Source organism: Brassica oleracea, chromosome C4 (assembly GCF_000695525.1).
Source record: "Brassica oleracea var. oleracea cultivar TO1000 chromosome C4, BOL, whole genome shotgun sequence".
Classification (NCBI taxonomy): domain Eukaryota; kingdom Viridiplantae; phylum Streptophyta; class Magnoliopsida; order Brassicales; family Brassicaceae; genus Brassica; species Brassica oleracea.
This window is the reverse complement of record NC_027751.1, coordinates 10,895,895-10,922,747: the sequence shown is the minus strand read 5'-3', so window position 1 is coordinate 10,922,747 and position 26,853 is coordinate 10,895,895. Positions and strand designations below refer to the sequence as shown.

Sequence of the window (26,853 nt, the reverse complement as noted above, 5' to 3'; positions counted from 1 at the left end):
TCCAAATCCGGATCCGGATATCCGCCGGATATTATAATTTTTAGAAGGATATCCGACACCCGGATATCCGCGAACCCCGGATCCGGATAAGGATAGTAAAATTATGGATCCGCCGGATAAGGATCCGGATCCGGATATCTTAAAATTGTCCGGATACCCGATCCGTCCCAGGCCTACAAACCAGTCTTCTAAAATTATCTTTTTCTTCGGAATTAATGATGTTATTTTTTTTTGTATAATCACTATCAAAAAGGAATAAGAAGAAATGTTATAGTGTGCGCGTTTTGAATTCGGACGATGACCAAACCAGTTTACTTTTAAGCTATTCAATGCTTATCCTAGGAATTAAATTTCGTAACCTGAAACAGCTATAGTATGGAAAATCAGATTATTTCCTACTCCAGCTCCCGTTTTATTTACACTTACATTTTGGGCTAAACTACCCACAAAGGAACAAAAGGCCCAAATCGAACCTTCAGAAAAGGACCTGAAGAAATGGGAAAGATCATATCCGAATCTCTCTCCTGCGCACAAGGTAGCATTTGTTGCGTTAGCTGTGTTCAGAGAGATATCGAAGTTCTTGTTATTATTCCTTTCAGCAGTTTCTGATCTTTGTTGCATTAGATTTTATAGTCTTGTAACTCATAATTACTTGGCAGGCTTTCGATCCCCCTATATATTTGAGTTAGGATTTTGATGGTTGTGAAGACTCAAATCCTGAATGTACTCCAAAGAAAAATGCATCAAGACACTGAAACTAATATATTTGTATAAATGCAGGAGCGAACTATGATTGTGATAGGAGCCACTTAAATCACGACCATAGCAGTGTTATGTCAATTCATATACTTTAAAAGGGGAAATCAGCCAATTCATTCATCAACACAGCATCGCGGTCCCTATCCAAACATATCTCATCACATGTGCTAAAAAATACTTCAAGTCAATTTATATTCAAATTACATACTTCAACTCATAAAAAACGGGTTTTACATACATTGACTAACGTTGACGTTAATTCCGTAATTTTACCGTTTATTATAGGTGACGTGGCGGCGACTTGGTTTCAAATAATCGAAACGACGTAGTTCTGTTTCTATTATTATTGTTTAATAAAAAAAGATTCTTCAAAAGTGGGTGGTGGAGGTACTGGAACTCAGGTTGATTGAATAATAATTCTAGGCTCAACCCCTTTGCCAAACACGATTTAGTAATTGTGTTCTATATGTTTTTGTATTTATTATAACCAATGCATATTTCATTCTAATATTTCTCTTCGTCTTCTTCCCGTATCTGTCCAATTCTTCTTTTGCTCTAATTTTTTTTTACTAAGATCGTTAATTTATCCGACCGATTGGCATTAGACAGAAACATAATTTGGTAGTGCTTGTGATTGGTGAATACGTGAATCTTAGAATATATCTTTGTGACTGCAGAAATCCAATGTTTAGATGCATAATTGGATAAAGGGCTTTAAGATTAGAATTTGAGTTTTATAGTCTTTCTTTTTCGAGATGTATATACCTCGGCGTAGTGAATAAGATTGGGAAGAAGATAAAGACGACTCCTTTACACCAATCCAATGTCGCGAATGGTAAAACAAGCAAAAATGGCTTTAGAAGCATTGTTCAATGTTCACCAACAACTAACAAGTTCTCCAAAGCCTAAGAGTAGTCAGCTATATAAGACTACTAGCGTCGGCGTAGGGCGGGATATATTTTACTTGTGATTTATGTTATTATTTTTTGTATGATTTTGTGGTTTGTATTTTAAGTTTGCATTTGCAAGCGATGTTTAATGATTTTTGTCTTCTATAAAGTTTTGAGTAAAAAGGGATTATATGTGATAACATATATTTTGCATGTTTACAATAGTTGTTTTTAAATTAAAAAGTTGTGGCATTGATACGCTGTGTAGGTTTCAAATAGTTTTCATTTTGTTTAACAAAAACTTAATCTCATATTCACGGCGTTATTTGTGGTTTGTAATATTTTGGGTTCGGAAAAATTGGATTGTGAATAATTCTTTTGTGTATGTTATAAGAGTAATTACTTTTCATGATGAAATCATAGTCTTTCAACATTTCAAATCGCGCGGGAGTTTGTTCAAATTTTAATTTAATTTTCTTTGCATTTTATTTGAATATATATGTATGTATATATATATATATATATATATATACATACATATATATTCAAATAAAATGCAAAGAAAATTAAATTAAAATTTGAACAAACTCCCGCGCGATTTGAAATGTTGAAAGACTATGATTTCATCATGAAAAGTAATTACTCTTATAACATACACAAAAGAATTATTCACAATCCAATTTTTCCGAACCCAAAATATTACAAACCACAAATAACGCCGTGAATATGAGATTAAGTTTTTGTTAAACAAAATGAAAACTATTTGAAACCTACACAGCGTATCAATGCCACAACTTTTTAATTTAAATAAGTAGAAAGCAACGTAAAGGCCTAATGGAAAATAAATAGAAAGCGGCGAACGATTAAATGATACGGTGAGTTTTGGTGAGATGGACAGCTGTCAATACCATGGAGCTTGAATTTGTGACCTGGAATCCTAGGTGGCGCTCTCAGGAGTGAAAGAACTCTACTTTATATATAAAGATACCAACTGCTCTAACACAGTTAAATCGGACCCATGTATAATGACGAAACCCTTTTCTGATTTAAAGACAGACACATGAAGAAGACAACTATGGCATACTGGTTGATCATTTAAGAATTTCTTAATCCAATCCGGATTCCAATCTCCAACCTTGATAAAATGAATTTTTTTGATTAATTTTATAAAGGGAACAAAACGACTCCGTTTTAATATTTTCAAAAATTGGAAGCCACGTTACCGCCACATCACATTTAATAAATGGTCAAGTTACGGATTTAACGTCAACGTTAGTCAATGTATGTAAAACCCACATTTAATAAACAGTCAAGTTACGGATTTAACGTCAACGTTAGTCAATGTATGTAAAACCCACATTTAATAAACAGTCAAGTTACGGATTTAACGTCAACGTTAGTCAATGTATGTAAAACCCGTTTTTTATGAGTTGACGTATGAAATTTAAATATATATTTACTTGAAGTACGATTTAGCACATGTGATGAGTGCATGTAAGAATCGAGGACCGCGAAGGCGTGTTGATGTCGGAATTGGCCAATTTCCCACTTTAAAAGCCTCAGTTCCTTCCGGAAACATATATGAACACCGTTAGCAATGTGTCGATTCTTTGCTCACTGTATCAGTTTTTGTACGATTGTTAGGTTGGTGTGCATCTTAACTAGATCATTTGAATATTTCCTAGAATTCAAGGTCATATCAAATATTAAATGGTGTTCTCTCTTCAGAAAGCTTTGTACTGTCAGGCTAATGTGGGTTTTGTAGTGCATAATGTTTCTGCCAAATCCATTTGTGGGAATAAACTTATCATATACCAATTCATGTGATTTTTCTGTTACTATTGTTGTTCTTTTTTTTAACATAGGCATCATTATCATCTCATAATTGGTTGGACTCATCGTTAGAGACACATGTTCCTCTGGTTGAGATAAGGCATGCTTTTGTCTTTTAGTTTGGCTGTTTAAATCAATTTTATTCTTCCTTGTTAATCATATATGTATTCTATGTTCGAGATTGAGTGAGGTGTGAGTTGGGCGATTGGTTTGGACTTAGCGACTTAAAGTTGACCTGTTAGAATTTATTCTCAAGCTCTATTAGATCCATTAGGCAGTTTGGACAGTTCTGTGAGTCTTTTTATCATGAAGAATCTCACCGGGATGAAGTTGCATACTGAAAGCCACAATACATGTTTACAAATGTCACTCTTAACATTTTATACAAACGGATTCCATATCATCCTGACACTCAGATACTACTCTTAATGAATCCTGATACAGTGTTTCGCTTATTCTTTTTAAAAAATGTTATTTGATCTTTGAGTGTGTGTGAAGTTACTAAATTGGAGAGAGACTTAGTCTTCAACTTATTCAAAGCTTCGACACATCATTCGATGCCGTCTATGTTTCGTGTAAGGTAGGTGGCTTTGATGGCCGCGGAAAACAACGCTTGTAATTCATCAGATACCTCCTACGCAGTCATCTTTCTTGTGTTGTTGTTTTAGAGTTTCAGATGATTTGTGTGATCGAATTTGTCAGGTTTCTATCATCATCAAGTGCTCCCAAATAATTCAACACCTCCAAGGCACGCATCAGTCTCTCAGGTGGATCCATAAAATCGAACTGCACCAAGTTACTTATTCCTATTTTCTTCAAGGTCAGTACAGTGTTTGCATGATTCGACCTCAATATTGCAGGGCAGGTCTGCGCTCCAGGACATTGTCGAAAGTATTCTCTGTGTAAAGTCTAAAACATTTGCCAGTCATTGTTCTTCCGGCACGCCCTAACCTTTGCTGAGCGCTGACCTTTGATATAGGCGCCACAAGTAACGACTCAACGCAGTTGATAGGGTTGTAGGATTTTTCCTTAGCAAAACCAGGGTCAATGACATAGACAATGCCTTCAATGCAGCAGAAGGTACTCGAGCCAGCTCCTGAGCCGGTAAGAGAAGTTGGTCTTCCTGGGAGAAAGGTTGTTGTATCAACCAACATTGCTGAGACCTCTCTAACCATTGAAGGCATTGTCTATGTCATTGACCCTGGTTTTGCTAAGGAAAAATCCTACAACCCTATTGATACGCCCCGGTTCGAGGATCAGTCCATCGGAGCCAACCAGTATGGAGATCAGGACGTTCAGCTCATTTCAACCAAGGTTCGTTCATCCGACCGTACCGATCAGACTGACCAAGAAGTCCCGCGTACGTCCAGATTGAAGCATAGACAATAACCACGACCAGACGACCGAATCCCCCGAACTGGAGCTTGTCTTTCCCGTACTGTTTTGCATTCTAAGATCAACGGTCAAGACAGAACTTGATGTGCCGCAGTCCACGGATCATTACATGGAACCAGCTCAGCATGGAGTTCAGGACGTTCTGAACATTTCAACCGAGGTTCATGTTTTTCACCGTACCATACTTGAGAAAGATCATGCCAGACTTGAGAAAGATCATGCCATACTTGACTTGGATCATGAGGTTTCACAAAATGATCGAGACTTCTCTCTTTTGGCTTGATTGCCTCATACTGCACGTACCGGCGACCGTACTGATGGACTGATCGACCCTTTTGATCAGCCAAATCTCACTAAGGCAAGGATCCTTCACCTATCTCAAGACATAGGACACACTTGGTCCAATATGGTTCATGATCTGGATATGGTGGTTCATACGGACAGTCCCACATCCGTCGTTCTCCTTACTGTGGTTCATGCTTCAGGATACAACGAATCTGGACAGAAGCCGAACAGTCACCTTGTCTAGTCTTATCTCTTTATTTTCGTATTAAAGACTAGATCTAGATCTAAATCTAGATCTACTTTTTCATTTAATTCCTATATCTACAAAACACTATAAATATGTAGTCCATTTCATCAATAAAATCAGTTCAGTTTTGGTTGTTTATTTTGTTTCTTCTCTGAGTGAGAAAGAGTTCTTTAGCTAGTTCATTGGTGTGAACCGGCTTGTTGATTTGGTGGTCAGCCAATTCATCTTTGTGTGTTGTTTGGTGGTTAGCCAACACATTCATTCTTTCTTTGGTGGTTAGCCTTAGAACGCGGGTATATCAAGAGTCATTCCGCATCTCTTGACGATCCTTTCAATCCATCTCAGTTCCAGAAGTGTCGTTTGCTTTCTCGGATCATATCCAACACCCAGCTAAAGTGATCCTCCCTATCTTAGGGTTCTTCATAACTGAATTCGAACGAGTGGATTTCAAGATAAACCGTGCAACTTCATCTCTGGCTAGTTCGGACTGTACTGGCTCGTGTACTGGCCCTGTCCACAGGACATGCTTCAAGATACATTGAACCTGGACAAATATTCAAGCTGTCGTCCAGTTGTTGCCATGCTGTTGTCCAGCTGTTGTCCAGCCCATTTTCTATCATTTTCTATGTCTCTTTTTCATGTATTTCTTTTATTATCTTTGACCAGAGATTCCTATAAATATGTAATCTCTACAATGAATAAAATCAGTTCATTTTGGTTGTTTATTTTCGTTCTTCTTCTCTGAGTGAGAGAGTTCGTAGCTTGTTCATCGGTTTGAACCGGCTCGTTGATTTGGTGGTCAGCCAATCATCTTTTTGTATCGTTTGGTGGTTAGCCAACACACCTTCATCGTTTCTTAGGTGGTTAGCCTTAGATCGTGGTATATAAAGAGCCATTCCGCATCTCTTGACGATCCATTCATTCCATTCCAGTTCCAGATGTGCCATCGCCTTCTCGGTTAATATCAAACACCCGGCCAAAGCCATCCTTCCCGTTTTGGGCGTATCACCTATCAACTGTGTTGAGTCGTTACTTGTGGCGCCTATATCAAAGGCCAGCGCTCAGCAGAGGTTAGGGTGTGCCGGAAGAACAATGGCTGGCAAGTATTTTGGACTTTACACAGAGAATACTTTCGACAATGTCCTGGAGCCGCAGACCTGCCCTGACATATTGAGGTCGAATCCTGCAAACACTGTATAGCTCCTCCAAAGGTGTCTGCATATAGGTTACCTTAAAGGCTCTCTGAAGGGGGAGGTTAGTTGTAAGACTTGCCATGGCTGCTTTTTCTTAGTCCAATATTGTGACACCGAGTTTGGATCTGCGGATGATATAGAGGATAGGGATGTTATAACGGGTTTCTTTAGCGGGTTTTTAATGGGTATTAAAAATAAACAAAAGCCCATTTAGACCCAATTAGGGTACTGGGTTTTCAATGGGTTATCCGACTAAGACCCATTTATTATATGGGGTTTAGCTAAAATAAATGGGGACCCTACTAACCCATTTAAGTTTTTTTTCTTTAATCAAAAACGTTGTCGTTTAATTTTCATGTACAGATTTTCTAATTATATAAAAAAAAAAAAAATTTGTCTACTCTTTCTCTCCGCCGAATCTCAATCTCTACAAGCATCGAAGGTTTGATCTCTCTTCCTATCAGCTTCCATGTTTATATCTTCTGGGTATCGTTTATTTTAGTGGACGGCGGAGAATCATCATCGGTCGGAGAAGGACAAAAAAAAAGGTAACGACGGAAGTTTATTCCCACCCCTCTCTCTGTATCTCTCGTATCAGCTTTCATGGTGTAGCTAAGACGATCGCTTGAACATAGTTCATACGTTTGTTCGTACTCGTATGTGACTATTTCAGTTTTGCACAAGTTTTCCTTTTTCCAGGTCTCTGAATGATTAGGTTTGCGTATCTCGATTCGTGTTTCTTTAATTGTATTATCTGCATTTGGATTGTGAAGTGGTGATTGGTGAATCTGTAATCTCGGAGGTAAAAAGGGTTTTTATTGGAAAGTCCGTGTCGTGATTGTGATTTGCTTTGTTCCATTGATATTATTTGATTATATATTTGTGACGTGATTGTGATTTCCTTATGTTTTTTTGTTTGTGATTGTGCTAGAATCTAGATTGATTAAAAAATCTATTCTTGTTGCTTTTCTCTACGAAACATTGTGTGAATTCATGACTCATGTATAAACCTGAGAGGCCGAGATATTGACATCTTGATCATTACTCTTCGCCTGTTTGATTGATGTTTGATGTATCTTTTTCCAGTACGTGGATACATGAGCTATTTTAGATTGTGCTAGAATCTAGATTGACTAAAAAAATCTATTTTTGTTCTTTAGTTACAGCATGGATCAGTTAATAGACATGAATGAAGAAGATGCTCTAGCTGAGATAAATTTAGAAGATACACAACCACAAGCACAGCAAAGTGAAACTCAAGTAGGGGAATCAACTCAAGCTCCACGCAAGAGACGTAAAACATCGCTCGTTTGGGAAGACTTTGTGTCAGTGGGAGTAGAAGAAGATGGCAAAGAAAGGGCCAAGTGTTTGCATTGCGGTACGAAGTTAGTGACACGTAGTGAAACGAATCACAGCTTTGGGACACATCATCTTCAACGCCACTTGGATACTTGTTCAAAGAAGCCTTTGAAGGAAGCTAAACCTGCATATGATCAAAAGATAGATCGTGGTCTGATTATTCTAATTCACCTGTTGACTTGTAGGTACTACAGAAGATGTTGATGATATGTGCAAGGAAGATGATGTTGGGAAGACTACAAGTGCTTCTGGAGTTGGAAGTTCAAGATCAGAAGGCTCAAGTGTACCACCATGAAACATGTTTGAGACTTTCTTTTATTATGTTTGGAAACATAACGAGAACAATTTGGTGCCTTTGTTTTGGTAGTTATTGAACTTGTTTAAGTTATTAAGTTTGTTATTGTAATGCCACTTTGAGATTCTAGTTATTTGATTATATATTTGCTGGCATCAGTCGTATGTAGCAACTAGCAAGTAAGCAACTCCATTATTCTTGTTTGGTGTCTCACAGTTTCACGACTCTCTCTTGATCCTTGGTTTTAATATGTTCCCACGTTTGGGTTCAATTAATATCAAAAGTTTCAAACATTTCTTTCACAATTGAAGATTTTTTTTATTATTATACATGTTTTCAAATTGTTTTTATTATTTTATTTTATTTAAATTAAATTAAGTAGTGACCATTAAAAATTACAATATTATTTAAGAATATAAATTTTTGTACCATAAAATTTGATTTACAATATAATTAAAACAAGAAAGGTATAAAACAAATTAAAAAAGAGTTAAATGAATCTAAATGGGTCTTAATAGGTCAATGTAAAATTTGTGGGTTTAAATGGGGAGCCCTAATAGACCTTAAAACTAAATGGATCTAAACGGGTTTGGGTTCTAAATGGGGTGAGTTCTAAATGGAGTTGGTCTAAATGGGGTGGTTTACCCATTTTAACATCCCTAATAGAGGAGAGACATTAGAGTTAAACTCACAATGAGATTTCCAAAACACATAATCGGAACATTGTGATGTCAAAAGTCATATAAACTAGTGGAAAGAAAGAGAGGAAGACTGGTGAATGTAAAAAGTCTTGGGTACTAGTTGAAATGTTGCAAAGCATAAGACTTTATCATCTAATCAAAGAACACGAGGTGAAATAAAATTAGGATCCAAAGAAATTTGGTTAAATACCAATTTGATAATTCGATCGGATAATTGAAATATCTCCACAGTATTTAAGACAAATCATATACATAACTCAATAAGCCAAGAAAAAGGTTGTCGATTTCAAAGTTTAAAATTAGAAATAGAGTGAATCCAAATCTGAGTTCTTACCGTAGAAGAGAGTGGAGGGAGATGGAACTACAGAAAAACCCTTAAACCTTGTCCTGACCCAGACAGAGCCTTGCTTATCCATCCATTCCATCCCCGACTTGTGTAAATTATGGAAAAGGCCCTATTATTTAGTTATATTTTAATTGTCCGCCAGAAGTTTCTTTTGTATTAATTTGGCACCCATATGTTGACAATGTTGATCAAAATGTCCGTTTTGGGGGTTTATAGCCATTGGTGATTCTGCAAATTTAGCAGTTCAAAACGAACACAAGTGGCTCTCTCTAGAACGCAGGTAAAGGCTTTCTCTTTGATTTCTACTTTTAAAATTTTCATTGTTGACATTGCTTGAATGCGTCCTGTATCTGCTACAAAAGGCTGCTTGCTTATTGAAACCATTCTGCTCAATTCTTTGTATATTTGTGTTTTGCTTCTAATTTTGCTTCTTTTTTTTTTTAATGCAAAGCTCTTATTTTTATTTGGGCAGTAGAAAAAATAAACTCATAATTGAAAAAAAAAATCACATTCTCTTTTTTGATCAACATACGAGGTACATATATATATTAAAATCTTTAGTATATTCAAATCATGACAATCCTTGATCATTAAACTAATAACTAGATTCCGTGGTATATTTTTTTGTTTTATATTTTTTTAGAAATTTAATTTTTATATTTGTTTTTTAATTTTTTTTTAGAAATTTGATTTTCATATTTTTTGTTTGCTTTGTAATTATATTTGTGGTTTTCTTTGTAATTATATTTGTGTATAAATCTTAATCAAAATCTATTTATAAAATAATATCAATTCAAAAGTTGATCCGGCATACGCTCGGTACTTTGTAATCATATGCCCATATAACCGTTTTTTTTAATCATATTTGTTTGTTCTAGATCTTGACCCGTGAGTATACTGTTGGTTTGTAATTTTTGGTTTTTATGTTTCTGTAAATATGTAACATTTTTTTGTATTTTTTTCTTATATGTTAAAGAAATTTTATTTATATACACTTATGGTACCATAAGTAAAATAAGAATGAACGAAAGGCGTTTCTCGGGCTTCCAGTAGGGTTATCCTAACGTAGTGGTAAGAGTATATTAACTGAAAAACATAGAGTTATATAACGTAGGGTTAAAAAAGTTTTTACTTGTTGATAATCACTCTAATGTATTGGTTATTGTTTAAATAAAATTAAATACAGTTATGTAAAGAGAATAATAAGTGGCTCATTAAATAAATGTAATAAATAATTAGACATAACATTTATCAATAGATACTAAAGCGGATCAATCCATTTTTAGTCTATTTACTTGATTTTTTTTTTGATTTTTTTTAATAAAATAAAATTAATTTATTAGTTTAACTTGGTTTATATTTAATAAATGTTTTGTATATTTGATTTAATAACCCGTGAAAACTATAATCGTAAAAACATAAATAATTATCTGGTACACTATAAAAGTAAGATATTATAAATATTAACTAACTTTAGATTTTTTTATTAAAAATAGATAATAATTTTAATTGTGGCCATGTTATATTAAACAAATAGTTTAAATTCAATTAAATCATATATATTGATCTAAATTTGAAATGTTGGTGGTTTGTTGTAAAAAAAAAGAGTACAGATAATGGTTACATTAAATATTTGATAGGTTAATTATAAAACCAAAAACATGAACCAAAGAACTAAATATCATAAATAGAAGAATTGGCTGTAATATTCCGTGGATGATAAATACCATGGTCCCAATTTCAAAACAAAAACATTATACCATGGGTTTCTAAAACCTGATAATGGCGTTCTCTGACGACGAAAAGTGTCGTAAAACTTAGCATTAGAATTTAGTTGTAACTTGTAACTGTCTACTATTATATGTTAGTGAAGCATATATTAATAATTTATTAGATTTTTACACGTTCAAATACGTCTGATAACCATCGCGTATGAGAGGAGCCCGAGAATGTTGGAACTTAAAAGGGAAGTTACAAAATATTTAGATTTTCAATTGGTAATTTAAATATAGGTCTAATGGCATAATAAATAATATTCCAAATAATGATAGAGATAAAAAAATAGTTGGACCCTACTTTTATCAGTGTATCACACTACTGTTTTAATAGAATAGATTTTTACACGTTCAAATACATCTGATAACCATCGCGTATGAGAGGAGCCCGAGAATGTTGGAACTTAAAAGGGAAGTTACAAAATATTTAGATTTTCAATTGGTAATTTAAATATAGGTCTAATGGCATAATAAAAAATATTCCAAATAATGATAGAGATAAAAAAATAATAATTGGATTCTACTTTTATCAGTGTGTCACACTGCTGTTTTAATAGAATAGATTCAAACTTATATAAACTTAAGAACATAAATTATCAACTAAAAAAAAAAATCAATAGATAACTTAAGAAAGGAAAACCCTAACGTAACATTGGTTTTCCTTTGACTTTTCATTTTAGTTGTTTTTCTCTATAATTTTTTTTTTGGGATAAATTTTATAATTTGTTATTTTTAATAACATAAAAGTTTTTTTTACAGCTACAACACATTTTATCCAATCATGTTTTATTTTACAAAAGTACATCCAATAATTTACAGTTAAAGTTATCATAACTACAACAAATATCTCTGTAGAAAAATATTCTTTAGTAAATGTCGAGCTACAACCAATACATTTACACTATAAATTCTATAGTAAAATTTTATAGTTACAGTCCAACCAATCACCCCCTACGCTTGAATCTCGAGACCCTTCACCATTTGCATAAGCACTTTTAACGTAACAAGAAGATGAAGTCTTTTAGCCAGTGTACTAAAATACGCTATACGCTGGTCGGGCGGTGAACTATCGTATAACGTTTAACTATATATACAGACGTTTACACGGGGCATATATGGTAAATATTTTTATACAGGAAAATATAATATTTAGTAATTATAGAGATAAATCTAAAATATATATCATAAATCTGTATATTTCTTAATATTTTATAATCTAAAATAAATAGTATAATTTTAAATATATACTAAGATCATTTTTTTTGTAGAAACTGAATGTAAAACAAAGATTTACATTACAAGAAGATATTTTGGAAAATGAAATATAACATCCACACGTTTATCTTCCACCGTGTTAAAAAGATTAGTGAGAAAAAAAGAGGTTGTACCTTCCTATAAAATAAGGAATCACCAACGCAAAGTTAAATAATTGTCTTCATTAGTCTTTTTAATTCAACTCAAAACTTCCAAAACAGGTTATAACGTATAAATTAACCGAATTGTCAAATTCGGTACTTTAAGGTTCCGTATAACGTATAGCCAGCGCTTATATGGCCGCATAGGACGTATTTTAGAACAGTGCTTTTAGCTGAGTATGAGTTACATTTGAAACCACATGTAGTTGACTGATTAAAAAGTTTGCTTCTATAAATGATTTTTATTTCGTAGGAAAAAAGTGATGATTTTCAATGCTTTGTTTCTTTTTATCTAGTTATTGTAGCATTTGAGATCTTATACTTTTGTGGAAACTGAGATCTCATACACTCTCTTACAGATTACAATTTCTTCAGGATATACTACAGTTTTTTCATCTAGCAAAGACATTAGGCCTTATTGTGCTGACCAAACCTCAGATCATGCCACTGATATTCAGACAGTTATAGCGTTCATCCAAAACCCATTACTGCATCTTTCAGCAAGAAACCTGAAAAACGCAAACAATGATTAATATTCCCTCCGTTCCTTCCTCGAATATTTTATTAACACAGTTACAGCGTTCATCCAAAACCTCATTAAACCCTTCTTGATCTGTTGTGCATTCCTCAGGCAAGCTTTGGAAGAACTTCTATTAAAGATGAGTTCCAGCTGTGACTATCATATGTGGCGTACAGTGGGAGATGTCTCGGTGACAATCAGCTCAGTGGTGAAATACCACAAGGGACACAAATCATATGGCAGCATTTAAAGGGAATCCAGAGTTATGTGGGGATTCCTCTTGAAGAAAGTTGCTTCACCACAAACCCACCACCGACACAAGAGCCAGAAGAGCAGAAGAAGAAACATGGAAGTGGAGAGCAGTAACAATTAGCGTATGTGCTTGGAAGTGTTGTTTGGATTCGTGATAGGACATACTCTGTTGCTTTCTTACAAGCCTGTGTGGTTCATTAGAAGCAAATGCTTAGTGATACTAATAGTATGTTGTGTGTTACTTTAAACTAGTTTATGATAACAGAGAGTTGCTGAAACCACTGACTTAGTAACTTCAGTATCAAGAAACAAAATAAATCTTATTTATTGACTATTGAATAAGTTTCTTACAAATAGTTTCCATCTTTTCCTCACTTTCATACTACTCTTAATACAATGATTTACTACAAGCTATTATTGAAACCAACAGAGACATGCTTTTGTTCAAAGCTACAATCTTCACATCACTAACTCGTAACTTCATTGCGAGTAGAGCGTCTTCAACAAGGAAGTAAACAAAGATTGAGACACTTCCCGGATTTTAGGGTTTCGATGCCTTCTCAAAGTCTCGAGTTTGAAAATCGACTTGGAGAAGTAAAGAATATCTTTGACGGAGAGAGACAGAGACTTCAACCGAATCAATAGATCGACGCATCGATCGACTCCACTAGGGCTCCGAGTGCTCTTGATGGCAGCATCAATCAAATCCTTCATCTTGTTCTTTCTTCGTTTGTTGATTCTCTCAGGTGGCTTAGGGTTTGATGAATGATAAACTAGAAGTAGAAGAAGAAATATAGGAAAGAATGAGAGTGCTAGTAGAACATATATAGCTATAGTGGTGAGTCGCAAAAAAAGGAAATAACGTAATTGCTTAGTACCCAAGTAACTTGTCAATTTTCTTTTTTTTTTCATTTTTCTGTTTTTAGTTTCCTTTTTTCAATTTGGAAAAAAAAGGAAAAAGGGTAGTTTTGTCAAAAGTTATTTTGGGGGTTTGTCAGACTTACGACGGTCTTCGACGGACCAAACTAATTATAGTTCCATCTCCATCGACGAGCTGGCCTCGATTACAAGTTGTGATTCTGTCCATTGTTCTCAAGAGCTTCGATTTTTCAGTTTTCTGAAGTTTTTTTTTGGTACCATATCAGATTGTAAAGTTCATCATATCATACATCCCCAAGACTTCATTGTCTTTGTTAAACCCGGATCTATTAAAGACACAGATCTAACCTCCGGGTGGGAGGTGCAGTCTACGGATAGATCCTCTCTCGGGTATTCAAATGGGCCGAAATGCAATAGTCCATATCCGTGTAGATAAACAGGAAAATATGAACTTGAAATATGGTGACATCCCAAACCTTTCCCTTTACCACTTGACCATAAGGTCCCGGTCAAAAGCTTTCATAAATGTATGCTTTCTCTAGCTCTTCATGCGTGTATATATATACCCAGTCTTTAGATTTGGTTCACAGGGCCCTAGAAACTCCTTTCACCTAAGCTTCCCATAAACACCAAAGGCTTTGTTTTCTGAACAGATAATTTGCAAAAGTATAATATTTCCCTATGTTTCATAATAAGTGTAATTCTAACATTTTTTTATTGTTACACAAAAAATATCATTTTAAAACTTTAATGCAAATTATATTTTTTTAGCTGAAAATTAATTGTAAACTGCATTGATTTTATAAATAATTTTATTTATCTCAAATACCATTGGTTAAATAAGTATAATTAACAACAATTTGAATACATTTCAATTACTTTTTTAATCTTTGTGAAAAATGTCAATGTGACATTTATTAAAAAACGATGAGAGTATTAATCACACTAACATAAGTTAAACAAACATGCTAAATAAATTTTGGGCCCAAAAAAATTAAATATCTCATTTTGATCTGAACCGAACCAAACTATTTCGAACAAATTAAGCTCGAATTTCAGCAAGTTAATTGGAGTAGCCAAACTTATAGAATCATTTTTCAGTATGAACCACAAACACAAATCATTAAAATTCTAAATTTTATATTTTTTGCACTTTTCGATATATCTCCGAACATTCGAATTTTATGTTGTGTTCTATTTTTTATATTAGTTTAAGTTTTATCAAATTAAATATTTTTTTTAAAAAGTTGTTCAGTTTAATGTTTTTCTTATAATAACACCTCCTTCAGACATGATTGATCCCTGAAGTGCAGGGCCGGCCCTGGAACATGCTAAATGTAACATTCGCAACACAACCCCAAAAAAATTTTAAGCCACTAAATTTATAAAAAAAAAAATTTACATAGACAAAGCCAGTTATGCCCCCAAAACCTCGGGGCCAAATGTCATCACTTATACGAAAGTAACATTACAGTATACTTTTTGTTTGTAATATTCGTACATCCAGTTTACCCTTTTTGGGATCAGAATGTCTTGTGCTATAATTGGTATCAAGAAAACAACTATACCCTTTTTCCATTTTTCAACTGCATAATAATTTGGTTGATTAAAGTTGATTTTCTTATTGCACCCTAAACAAATGCGCATGCGCGAAACACTAAAAATAAATTTATAGTCATATACTCATCTTTCTTCATACTTTTTCTATATGAGAAAACCGTATCTCTCTAGGTTATAACTTAGAAATTAAAAACGCAAGCTATAAGCTAGAAATATATACTCAGATTATCTTAGACAACGCTGGATTTCCAGCAAGTTGATTAGGGTTGTAAATCTTAAGTAATTATTAAACCACAAAACGAATCATTAAACCATAATAATTTTCAACATCAACAAATAAACCATTTTCAGCATTAAACCATAAATATTTTCAGCATCAACCACAAAACGAATCATTAAACCATAAATATTTTCAACAACAACCAATAAAATGATTTATCCTTTTTCTTTTGCTTCCATGATAATTAAGCATCAACATCAAATACTACATTTGCCACCCTTTATATGTTTATATACTAATGATCAGCTAATTATTGAAAAATTTATATAACGGACGACTGCAGAGATGAGAATAATCTCTAAGTTCTAATTACTTGATAGGTTATTTTCTTTGGATACAGCTACGAGTATATCAGGCCTCTTACATCCATTGATTTGGTTATTCTCGATATGTGTTTTACTCCCTCCGGTTCAGTATACTTGAGAAATTTTGTTGTTTCATAATAGATGAAATTTGCACAAATCTACGTAATTAACTTTCACTTTATCAAAACCTGTACAATCAAATTGATTCTTTTTATAATTAAATAAACTAATTTTATATTATAATGTAATGATACTTTTGATAAAAAATAGTTTTTTTAAATATTTGTGCAATGGAGTAAAACATCAAGTAATAAGAAATAAGAAACAGAGGGAGTATTACGTAGTAAAAAAAAAATCTTTCGGCCGACAAAAAAAAAAGAAAAGAAAAATCATCTTGGAAAACATAATGTTACTGCACTTGATAATTACTACATCTACGCTAATGATAGTATGGTATGAGATTAAACAAAAAACCATCTTACTATGTTATTCATCATTTAAGGAATCATATCATATTTTTGCGAACATACAAATACACACAAACTATACTTATATCTACAGACATAAATACCATATGATCAATTGCCGTTGATCTGGATACATATTCAAGATTATGCTTACCCAAAACTTAAATAAATATTTCAAAAACTCCTAACCATGTTATATGGGAGTACGTATAAATCATCTAAGTGTATATATATATATATATATATATATATATATATATATTACATATATTCTCCAGTTTAAAAACAAGGAGAGAGAGAAATAGACCCTTTCTATCGCTTGTTATGCAAAGGGTTTGACCCCGTCGGAATCTTTCTCTTCTCCGGCTTGAATTCTCCTGAACCGATTGTATGTGTAGCATAAGAGTGGAAGAACCCTATGTCTCTTCTAGAAGGTCCGGAAGAAAAGGTTTGTCTTCCAGCAGCATGAGTTCTTGGGGCTTTAGAGAAAACAAAAACGAGAGCGAAGAGAAGAACAAAGATGCATGTACGTCGGAATCGAATCATTTTTTTTGTTTTATTTAGTATATTTTGTGTTTCTCGTAAGGTAAGTGAAGGAAGAAAACCTTTTTGAAGAAAGATGGTTGCGACGACTTTGAGAATTTAGTTGATGCACAGACTTGCATATGGTGTTGTATTTGTTGCATTATTTATTCATGTGCGGACATGGATGGTCCACTTCATAAAATCTTGTCATTTACAAAAGTTTTATGACATAAATCTTCAAAAAGTTAGTGTTAATATTCACCAGTTCACTAATTAAGTTTCGAACCCAAATATAAGTGAAACTAAATCTAAAAATGCGACATGAAGTTTGACCAAAAATATAACACAAAGCAAGAGGATATGAGTAGAAAGAGACTGAAATTAGAGATATAGGTAACTAGACAAACGTTTTGCCTTATTATTTTTGTGGATTGGAAGCAGAGGATACTGCTCCCACCATGATTAGACGGGATCAAACAGAGCCACAAACCATATATAGCTGGCCCAAATCACACCTAGAGAGTCTCTAGTAGAGGTTACTTTAAACGGAACTGAGTCTTAAAACTGCATTCTAATGGCACTCTAAATAAATCGATCATCACCCAATTGAAAGAACTGATCAACTAATTTAAAACTAAGGAACTGAAACTGAATTAAGCTATGGCAAATCTGTAATAATTTTAATACTAATAATAAAATTGGAAATTAGACTCACATCTACTGTTTTTATGAATGTAAGAACATTGGAAATGGATGGTTCTCAACTTATAGTTTCTCACAAAAACTAAGATTAAATAAATGAATGAATATCTTTAATGTTGAAATACATATTCAAAGTATTCACAAGGGATACTTTGAATTTCTATTAGATGGGTATCTTAACATTTGAAATACTTATTAATTTTTTTTTTATCATTAGATACTCACCTGAAATGGAGAAGTTCCAACAAAATATTTTGCATCTATTAGTTTTTATTTGTTCTTTGTTCAAGAAATAAAAGTCAAGAACATAAAAGATATAGGGTGTGATTGGTAGTGGTTGTAGGTGCTATCCACATCCCCATTTATTTCTGTAGCACTAAATTCACAGCAATCAAACTTTAATAAAAATTTCAAAATCACAGCTCTTGAAATAACCTACAGCTGTACAAGTGTTTTGTAGAACCAAAAATCCATAACAATTTTTTAGAGTTTTTCATTAAATTTTAAAATAATAAAATCTAAATCCACATAAAAAAAAATCCGATGATTTTTAAAGTTGCACCAATTACCAATGGGATTCATATTTTTCAATTTTTTCCGTAAAAGCAGTAATGGGCCGAGATATGGCCTTAGACCGGACGGAAACCCAACCCACACTGGAGTCCCTGATAAACCGTCAAATCTTCATCTTCATATAACGAAATCTCGACCCATCCCAAAACTTTTAGAGTATTCTTCTTCAGCAAAAATCGAAGAGCGAGCGATAGAGAGAGGGTATTGATTTTGTAAGCTATGGACAGAGAATGGGGTTCGAAGCCAGGAGGCGGAGGCGCCGCCTCGGCCCAGAACGAGGCCATAGATCGCCGGGAGCGTCTCCGTCGTCTTGCTCTCGAAACCATAGACATTGCGAAAGATCCCTATTTCATGCGAAACCATCTCGGAAGGTATGCGTGTTTTCTATATAGACTCTAATAGCAGATTCTACTGTTGGAGGATGATTGTGCCCTTTTTTTTTTTAAATTTATTTATGCAGTTCATCAAGATTCATGTTCCTATTTGGTGTGGATTTAAAAAAAATCTTCAATTAGGGTTTTTTTCTTTCTTTTTGTGATTTTACGGAATTAACATTGTTTTGGTGTGTTTGATTGATGATGTGAAGCTATGAGTGCAAACTATGTCTAACGCTGCATAACAACGAAGGAAACTACCTGGCTCATACTCAAGGTAAGAGGCATCAGACCAACTTGGCTAAGCGAGCTGCTCGTGAGGCTCAGGAAGCTCCTACTCAGCCTCAGCCTCACAAGCGTACAGTCTCTGTTCGCAGAACAGGTAACACCTTGTTTCTCTTGGGGATGTGATTGGTCTACAAGTTATTTTTTTGTCTTATTTGGAGGCTTATGTAGTTGCATGAGTGTTTGTCTTTGCTATGGTTACTGTTATTGGGTACATAGGCTTTCTAAAAACATGTTTATGTTGTTGACCTATTAGAAGTTATATTTATCTTATTAGGGATTATGTAATTGCATGAGTGTTTATCTTTGCTATGGTTACTCTGTTATTGGGTAGATAGGTTTTGCTTAATATCAGCTTTAAAAGTTCTGGTTGATGATTTCTCCGCTGCTTAGTTATCAGCTTTAAATGACTAACTCTTGATCTTGTGTATGTTCTTGCAGTTAAAATTGGTAGACCAGGGTACCGAGTTACAAAGCAGTACGACCCCGAGTTGAAGCAAAGATCTCTCCTGTTTCAGGTAAGCATATAAATCGTTATTGTTGAACTTCTTATTACATAAATCATCAAAGACTTATCTAGAGTGGATTGTTAATGTTTTTTTTTTTTTTTCAACTTTGTTTTTCAGATTGAATATCCTGAAATAGAGGACAACATTAAGCCTAAACATCGTGTCATGTCTTCATTTGAGCAGGTGGGTGTTACAAGTCCTTATTTATGTGTCTCATAAGACCTTCACAAGCGTTCTCATGTTGATTAACGATTCTCTTCCTTATTGTTTTTTGTGCAGAAAGTTCAACCTTATGACAAGAAATATCAATACCTTCTGTTTGCAGCTGAACCATATGAAACCATAGCCTTCAAGGTAATATGCTTCTTTTCTTAATTTGTTTCATTCTGGTATATTCTAAAATTGCTTGATGATAGATTCTTACATTCATTATGGTTATTGATATTGATATGTCAATTCAGGTTCCAAGCACAGAGATAGACAAATCAACCCCAAAGTTTTTCTCTCACTGGGATCCAGACTCAAAGATGTTTACTGTAAGTGACTTCTTATCATAACAACTTGGATACGTTTTTGTTTTGATTAATGGAAATTAATGACAAAGAAACTTGTGATAAACAGTTGCAGGTGTATTTCAAGCCGAACAAGCCAGACCCATTCAAGCCTCAGTCCACTGTTGAATCGAATGGCCTTCTGCCTCCACCACCACCGCCCCCTCAAACTCAACCGCCACCACCTCCTCCATCTGGTTCACTGCCACCACCACCACCTCCGATGGCTAATGGTACTGGGGCCTATCCACCACCTCCACCACCACCATCTGGAGGTTACATGTGAAAGTGAAACTAGGAGGCTAGAATCAACTATAAACCGTTTGAACACAGCACTCTTTATCACTGTTTGTCTCAACTCTCAAGAGTGTACTAAAATACCGAAATCTGTTTTGACATGGATTTTTGAAGCTGATTTCTGCAGATGTAATAACGATCTTTGTTATGTTTTAGTTCTCTGTTATCAATTTGTTTCTGCTGTACTCGAAGCATTTCATAGATTACATCGGTAAACTCATAACCACGTCTTAACCAACCCAATCAATTATAAAGAACTGAACCAAGTCCTCTATTATGAGAACTGTCATTTGTTTTTGCACTGGAAGCATTTTAATGGATATATCGGTTTTAACTTATCTATTCGATTATTCGATTAAAACACAAGTGTGACCTATTGATATTAGTTTAGTCCAACATATATTTTCCATGATACCTACTTTTAGATATGATAACTGTATATAAGAAAAATACAAACTTTATACAATAAACACCGCATCAGTTAACCTAATAACCACCACATCAGTTCTCGCCTAACTGCATCAATACATTTGGTCATCAATAATATACCCACTCTCCAGTAACCATCTAAAACCGAATCGATTAATCTTAAAGAACCGGACAATGAGTAAAGTTGAAATTTGTTTGAAAATTGAAACGATGTTTTGGCTCCTGATGACGTAAACAGCGACGGGGGTAATTATGTAATATACACATTCAGCAGCGTCACTGAAATTCAAAACACCAAAGCGGAGGGAAAATCAAAATCCCTAATCCCCCAAAATCTCTTGAATACACATTGCTCCGCCCAACCCAGCGGAGATTTTCGTTTCCGGCGAACAGTTTTTCATTTCTCTTACCGGGAGCTTCAGCCATGGAGGAAACCTTAACTCCAAACCCTAAGCAAAGGCCAACTTCGACGGCGACGACTCGGATCCAGGCTCCGACAAGTCCCTTCTTCTTGGGATCCAACAACGACAGGCTTGAACGTGAACAAGCTCGCGCCGCCAGAGTCGCCGCTAGCCGTCGTAGATCTGTGGTTTTCGGTCGTGGGCCTCAGCTTGAGAAGGAATCAGATCCGTGCTTTGACAAGCAGCAGATTCTCGAGTTGTTTCAGAATTGTATCAAATTGGCCAGTGAGAACGTAAGTATCCGACGAATTTATTCGTGGCTAAAGGTTTCTTCTCTTCGAATTTGTTCGTGGCTAAAGGTTTTTGTGTTTAACAGAAAATCAATCAGAAGAATACGTGGGAGTTGAATTTGATCGACCATCTTTGTGAGATTATTAAAGTTGAAGATGAGAATAATACTGAAACCAATTTTCAAAAGGTAAAGCCTTTCGGTTTTCTTCTATTTTAGGACTTCTAAGAATACCCACAAAGAAAAAATTGTTTTAAGAAACGTTTGTGTTTGTGCATGGCAGGCAAGTTGCACTCTTGAAGCTGGAGTTAAGATTTACTCAATGAGGGTTGACTCTGTTCATTCTGAAGCATACAAGGTCTTGGGTGGAATTACTCGAGCTGGCCATGATGACACCGGAGGTTAGTTGCACACACTAAACTATCCTACCTTTAGCACTTGGTTAAATCCGCTTTGTCAGTTTATGGAGATGTGTTCATTTACCTATTTTGGTCTGTTTCGTGGGCCAAACTAGTCTGTGGTTTGACTTCTATATGAGAATTTGAAATCACTGACAATTGATTTTTAAACGGACTTCTGAATAACTATAATTATTGGCTATGCTATACATTAATTTCTGATTTTCTTTAGCTCTAGTTTCTTATCTTATGTTTTTTTCTGATATTTCTTCACGAACCTAGACAACGAGGATGCTGCTGGTTCTGTAGTTACTGCAACTAACCAAAAGAAACAGGCAGAGAAAAAGGTACTTCATATAGAAATCTGAATTCTGGATATGGTAGTTGACACTACTTACTGATGAGTTTATACCTGCAGCTCTCCCCTTTATCAACACTGGAACCATCCTTTGATGCTCTTAACGTGAAGAAGTTCGACGGTAATTTACTTACTTGGCTTAACTCCCTTTGTTCTTTATTAAAAGTAAATTCCGTCTGATAACGTTTTGTATGTCTTACAGTGGCATTCGCCGTGGATCCCCTTTATCATCAGACTTCAGCACAGTTTGATGAAGGCGGCGCAAAGGGTCTCTTGCTAAACAATTTAGGAGTCTATGGAGGGTGTCAAGTTCTATTTGACTCACAAGAAATCCCTGGAAAGCTTGTGTCTTCTGCAAATCAGCATGATAAATCAGAAACAATTGATCTATTCTTTGCTAAAGGTATGCCTTTGTTGGCTGATATTCCTCTCGCTGTACCATTGTACATGTTTTGTTTCACTAATTTTTCTCTAATGCCGTGGTTAATATGCAGAATGTGTGGAGAAAATGGTGCTTAACATGCGGCAAAAGGATGAGATTGTACCATCTCTTCGGGCCATAATCAATCAATTTGATGAAGAGAATCAGAGACCATCTGATACGTTTTCTTGTAGTCAGAAGACGACGGAGTCATTTGATATATCACATGATAATGAAGCTAGCTATGCCGACAATGATGATGGATACGATAACTTTGGAGATTCTTTTAATTATGAGGGTCAGTCTGGTGCTGCTGGGGAAAACTTTGGCCTCAATGATGCGGAACCAGCATACTCAAATTTTCCGGAGGTTCCTACCATCACTCTTCTTATGTTCACTGTTTTTTCTTTTCTTTGGTAACTCAGAAAACTGATGCTAACATTTTAACATTGCAGGAAGTTGAACCAGCCTCACTGCAAGACCTCGAGTCAGATGAAAGATTTGAGAATGTTGACGACTATCTCTTCTTGTCGTTGGGAATTTCATCTAAACAAAATTCTTGGGCAGGTCCTGATCACTGGAAGTACCGGAAAACAAAAGGTATGCGCTTATATCTTCAGTTTCAAGCTCTACGAGAAGTCCTCTTAGATATCTAGTTTCTCTGAGGGTTTACATTGTCTGCAATCTTTAGCAGGTCCAGATGTTCACCCTGCTTCCGAAAACGGATCTTCTCCACCAGTGAAGAAAACTAGGAAAAAGAAGCAAGCAGAGCCTGAACTAGATTTTACAAAAGCTTTGGAGGAAGATATTCCTGATATCTTTGCCCCCCCAAAAAACCTAAAGTCTTTACTTCTCCCAGCAAATAGAGCCCCTTGTCAAACAAAGCTGCCAGAGGATTGTCATTATCAACCTGAGAATCTAGTAAAGTTATTTTTACTACCGAATGTGATGGTATGGTTTGCTAAACACTCACCCAATTACTTTTTTCTCGTTGTGTTTCTCCTTTCTTTATCTGTTATGTGTCATCTCTACTGAAGTTAATTCTTTTGAACGGTAACAGTGCATCGGGAAGAGGAGAAGAAAATGCTCAGGTAAAAATTTCCAGTCTTCAAACATCACTGGTGGTCTCCTTCGCGGTTTATGAGGCACATACCAGCGTCTTTGCTTTCTTTACCGAAATAAAAATTGCCTTTACAAAGAAAATGTTTTCAAAAAATCATCAGCAAAATTTTTTCTGGGATTCTGCGAAGAAACTTAAGTTCCACTTGTTTTGTTATGTGCATATTCCAGGTGAAACAAGGCAGCAGTATGATGATCATGAACATGCGGAATCGTGGGAAAATGATAATGTCTATGATGATGGCCCCTTTGATAATGGAAATGATCAAAGTGATGCAGAGGATACTACCAATTCATTAATCTCTCAGCCACGCCAGGTATGAATATGGACTAGCATATGGTTATTGTGTTACAAATCGTTTCAAAAGGCTGTATTATTGGCAATGAAACATTGTTGTAATTGTCATGCACAAATCATGCTTTAGGTCAACAAAATTGAGGTCCAATATGATAAAGCTTCAAAACAAGTTGATGTGCAAGTGCTGAAGGAAACTCTATGGGAGTGTCTTCAGGAATCTCCTCAACCACCAATTGAGGTTAGCTAAAATAAACATAGTTCCTGCTTTCTGTTTCTATTATCCTGAAATCACTCTGATAAGATCTCTTTATGGTCTCCTTGAAACATATTTGTAGTTCACACCAGCCATATTATGTTATGATCTTTACAATCTAGCGTTCCGCACACATCCTGTTTAATGCACCTTTTTCTTATGGCTCCATGCACGAACTAATTTAGCAAGCTTGGGATACCATCTTCTTCATTGTCTTTTTTTTCTTCCCAATATTGTGATGTGACAGAATCTGGTTTGTGGCAGGATGAGGAACACCAACAAGAACCACCAGAAAGTAGATCTTTCAAAGAGCTGCTGGCTAGCTTTCCAGATGATTGCAAAGCGGCTGGCACAACCCAAGACATCTCACCACATCTATGTTTCATCTGCTTGCTGCACTTGGCGAACGAGCACAATCTCAGCCTCGTTGGCTCTCAAGACTTGGAGGATCTAACAATAAACTTTGCCTGAAAGAAAATGAAGCAAGACCAAGAAAAGAATGTTTTATGTAGCTACGCCTACTAAGTTTTATGTTGTAGTTCAATGTACTGACTTGATTTGTAATAAGCTTCTTCAAAATCCATTAATACAATATGTTGTTTTCGTACAATGTTTCATTCAATTTGATTGACTTGATTTTTCTCTTTCGTGTGATCCATAAAAACTTAGGTGTCTCTAAGAAGCCTGAACACTGCTTTTGGATTTAACAGATGACTTGGTGGCTCCCTCTTTCCATCCTTTTTGACGAGCTCTGAGTTCCCACATAGAAGTCAGCTTCTTCTGCTCCACAAGTGCCTTTTCGGACTTCTCTCTGGCTTCTTCGCAAGTCTCCATACCGGAGTTGCACTTATCCGCCTCCTTTTGGTAAGAGGATGTGATCTTCTTGGCCTCTAGCAGACCAGTGTCTACTCTTTTGTGTTTCTCCATGGATGCTGCTTCACGTTGCTTCAGTTCCTCTGTTAAAAGCTCAGCATAGTTCTTCTCCGTGTCTTCGTTCACCTCTGGATCATGCTTTGCACAATCTGCACGTCAAAGGCCAACGATATTCATAACCGGATCATTTACTACAAACATAGACGAGAAATATACAACATAGTGTTAAAGATGAGTAGAGAAAGTAAACCGGAGACTCACCTCCAAAAGATCCATTGCTGAGTCCTGTAGAAACAAATAAAAAAAGGTAAAAAGGATTGGATTAAGCGCTTGATTCTGTACCATTTAATGGAAGGTGACATGGTAACTAAGAACTCTTAAAATAGTAACAAAGCAATGATCACAACATATCTGAACCTCAATGAATTCGTTATGGCAAATCAAATAAATCCAAAATAGGGTATATAAACGCAACACATAACACTGCTATTCAACAAGTAAGATGCTTAACCACACGACAACAAGCCAGACCTCAAAGACTCAAACTTGGTCAAATAGCTTGTTTAAAACAAAGAACAACAATCTGCAAATTTCAAAGCCCTCTGATCCAAACTATAGCCTAACTAAGAGATCATAAACTGATCACTGCTTATTGACCAAAAAAAAAAAACTGATCACTGTTTTACTCAACACACCAAAAAATCTGGGAGAAAAAAATAAACACTTTGCAAAAAAATCTCAAGAGACACACAGTACTTGTAGATGATCAACACAACTAAACATAGTATAGCATTTGTAGTCTATCTCCAAAAGAGATTCGAACTCAATCCTTAATCAAGCAGAAGCATGAGATCTGGTAGCTCAAGCTATATATAAACCTTTAAATCAGATCTAGCAAAGATTCAATCAAGGGCAACACACACTAAAAGAAAAACGAAACCTTTACCTTTGGGGATGGTGAGAAGAGGCACGGAAGAGCAGTCGCAGACGCACGGAGAGCAAGAAGAGGCGGAAGCGACCAGTGCCTCGGTGAGGTGCCAGTAGAGAGGCGGGCCGAGTATGTAACCAATCATGCTCAGCGCCAGCAAGGTCAGTCCGGCTTTCAACGCCGCCGTGTGCTTCGCCATACGAGTAGATCTTACAAAAAAGACTTCAAATTTCGAGATGGATCTTGCAGTGGAGACAGAACTGGATTGGATTGGAGAGAGACTGATTGACGACTATATCACACTCGTGTTTTGTCGGTGGTGTTTAATTACCGGTGCTTTGTATGCATTAACGTGTTTTTCTTTATAATAATACGCATATATATAATTAAAAGAGTTATTTTCACTCGGGATCACTTTGTGAATTTTTATTACATCAGAAGTCACTTATTGCTCCTAAGGTACTTTTGATTAACTTTTACTTCTTTTTCCCTGACGAAATGTAACTGCAAAAAA

At 35.3% G+C, this 26,853-nt stretch overlaps 3 protein-coding genes across 4 annotated transcripts; 2 read left to right on the top strand and 1 right to left on the bottom strand.

Moving 5' to 3' along the window:
* The first annotated feature begins 18,690 nt into the window (after window positions 1–18,690).
* On the top strand, window positions 18,691–20,757 carry LOC106339366 (splicing factor 3A subunit 2). Its single transcript, XM_013778158.1, has 7 exons — window positions 18,691–18,927; window positions 19,143–19,312; window positions 19,657–19,733; window positions 19,842–19,907; window positions 20,004–20,078; window positions 20,186–20,260; window positions 20,346–20,757. The coding sequence occupies exons 1-7, from the start codon at window positions 18,776–18,778 to the stop codon at window positions 20,559–20,561; spliced, it is 831 nt and encodes a 276-aa protein (XP_013633612.1). The 5' UTR covers window positions 18,691–18,775; the 3' UTR covers window positions 20,562–20,757.
* A 534-nt stretch (window positions 20,758–21,291) lies between these two features.
* LOC106342782 (condensin complex subunit 2) lies at window positions 21,292–25,181 on the top strand. Of its 2 annotated transcripts, none has more exons than XM_013781816.1 (13): window positions 21,292–21,695; window positions 21,779–21,880; window positions 21,975–22,092; window positions 22,372–22,436; window positions 22,508–22,568; window positions 22,650–22,850; window positions 22,942–23,237; window positions 23,324–23,468; window positions 23,563–23,819; window positions 23,929–23,959; window positions 24,159–24,304; window positions 24,413–24,523; window positions 24,803–25,181. In XM_013781816.1, exons 1-13 carry the CDS (start codon window positions 21,426–21,428, stop codon window positions 25,007–25,009), a joined length of 2,010 nt encoding a protein of 669 aa, XP_013637270.1. In that variant the 5' UTR covers window positions 21,292–21,425; the 3' UTR covers window positions 25,010–25,181. The 2 variants fall into 2 exon arrangements, with proteins under 2 accessions (XP_013637270.1, XP_013637269.1); XM_013781815.1 differs by having other exon boundaries at window positions 23,560–23,819.
* On the bottom strand, window positions 25,092–26,673 carry LOC106342783. Its single transcript, XM_013781817.1, has 3 exons — window positions 26,358–26,673; window positions 25,673–25,696; window positions 25,092–25,560 (listed from the first exon to the last, which is right to left on the bottom strand). The coding sequence occupies exons 1-3, from the start codon at window positions 26,536–26,538 to the stop codon at window positions 25,214–25,216; spliced, it is 552 nt and encodes a 183-aa protein (XP_013637271.1). The 5' UTR covers window positions 26,539–26,673; the 3' UTR covers window positions 25,092–25,213.
* Between the last annotated feature and the right edge of the window lie 180 nt (window positions 26,674–26,853).

Excerpts from the sequence above, each read along its gene's own strand:
- LOC106339366 (XM_013778158.1), top strand. The coding sequence starts at position 18,776 with ATGGACAGAGAATGGGGTTCGAAGCCAGGAGGCGGAGGCGCCGCCTCG. Across the intron at positions 18,928-19,142 it reads ATGCGAAACCATCTCGGAAG|CTATGAGTGCAAACTATGTC; the intron begins GTATGCGTGTTT and ends GATGATGTGAAG. Across the intron at positions 19,734-19,841 it reads AAAGATCTCTCCTGTTTCAG|ATTGAATATCCTGAAATAGA; the intron begins GTAAGCATATAA and ends TTTGTTTTTCAG.
- LOC106342782 (XM_013781815.1), top strand. The coding sequence starts at position 21,426 with ATGGAGGAAACCTTAACTCCAAACCCTAAGCAAAGGCCAACTTCGACG. Across the intron at positions 21,881-21,974 it reads CTGAAACCAATTTTCAAAAG|GCAAGTTGCACTCTTGAAGC; the intron begins GTAAAGCCTTTC and ends TGTGCATGGCAG. Across the intron at positions 22,851-22,941 it reads TGATCTATTCTTTGCTAAAG|AATGTGTGGAGAAAATGGTG; the intron begins GTATGCCTTTGT and ends GTTAATATGCAG.
- LOC106342783 (XM_013781817.1), bottom strand. The coding sequence starts at position 26,538 with ATGGCGAAGCACACGGCGGCGTTGAAAGCCGGACTGACCTTGCTGGCG. Across the intron at positions 25,697-26,357 it reads TCTTCTCACCATCCCCAAAG|GACTCAGCAATGGATCTTTT; the intron begins GTAAAGGTTTCG and ends TTGTTTCTACAG. Across the intron at positions 25,561-25,672 it reads CAGCAATGGATCTTTTGGAG|ATTGTGCAAAGCATGATCCA; the intron begins GTGAGTCTCCGG and ends TTTGACGTGCAG.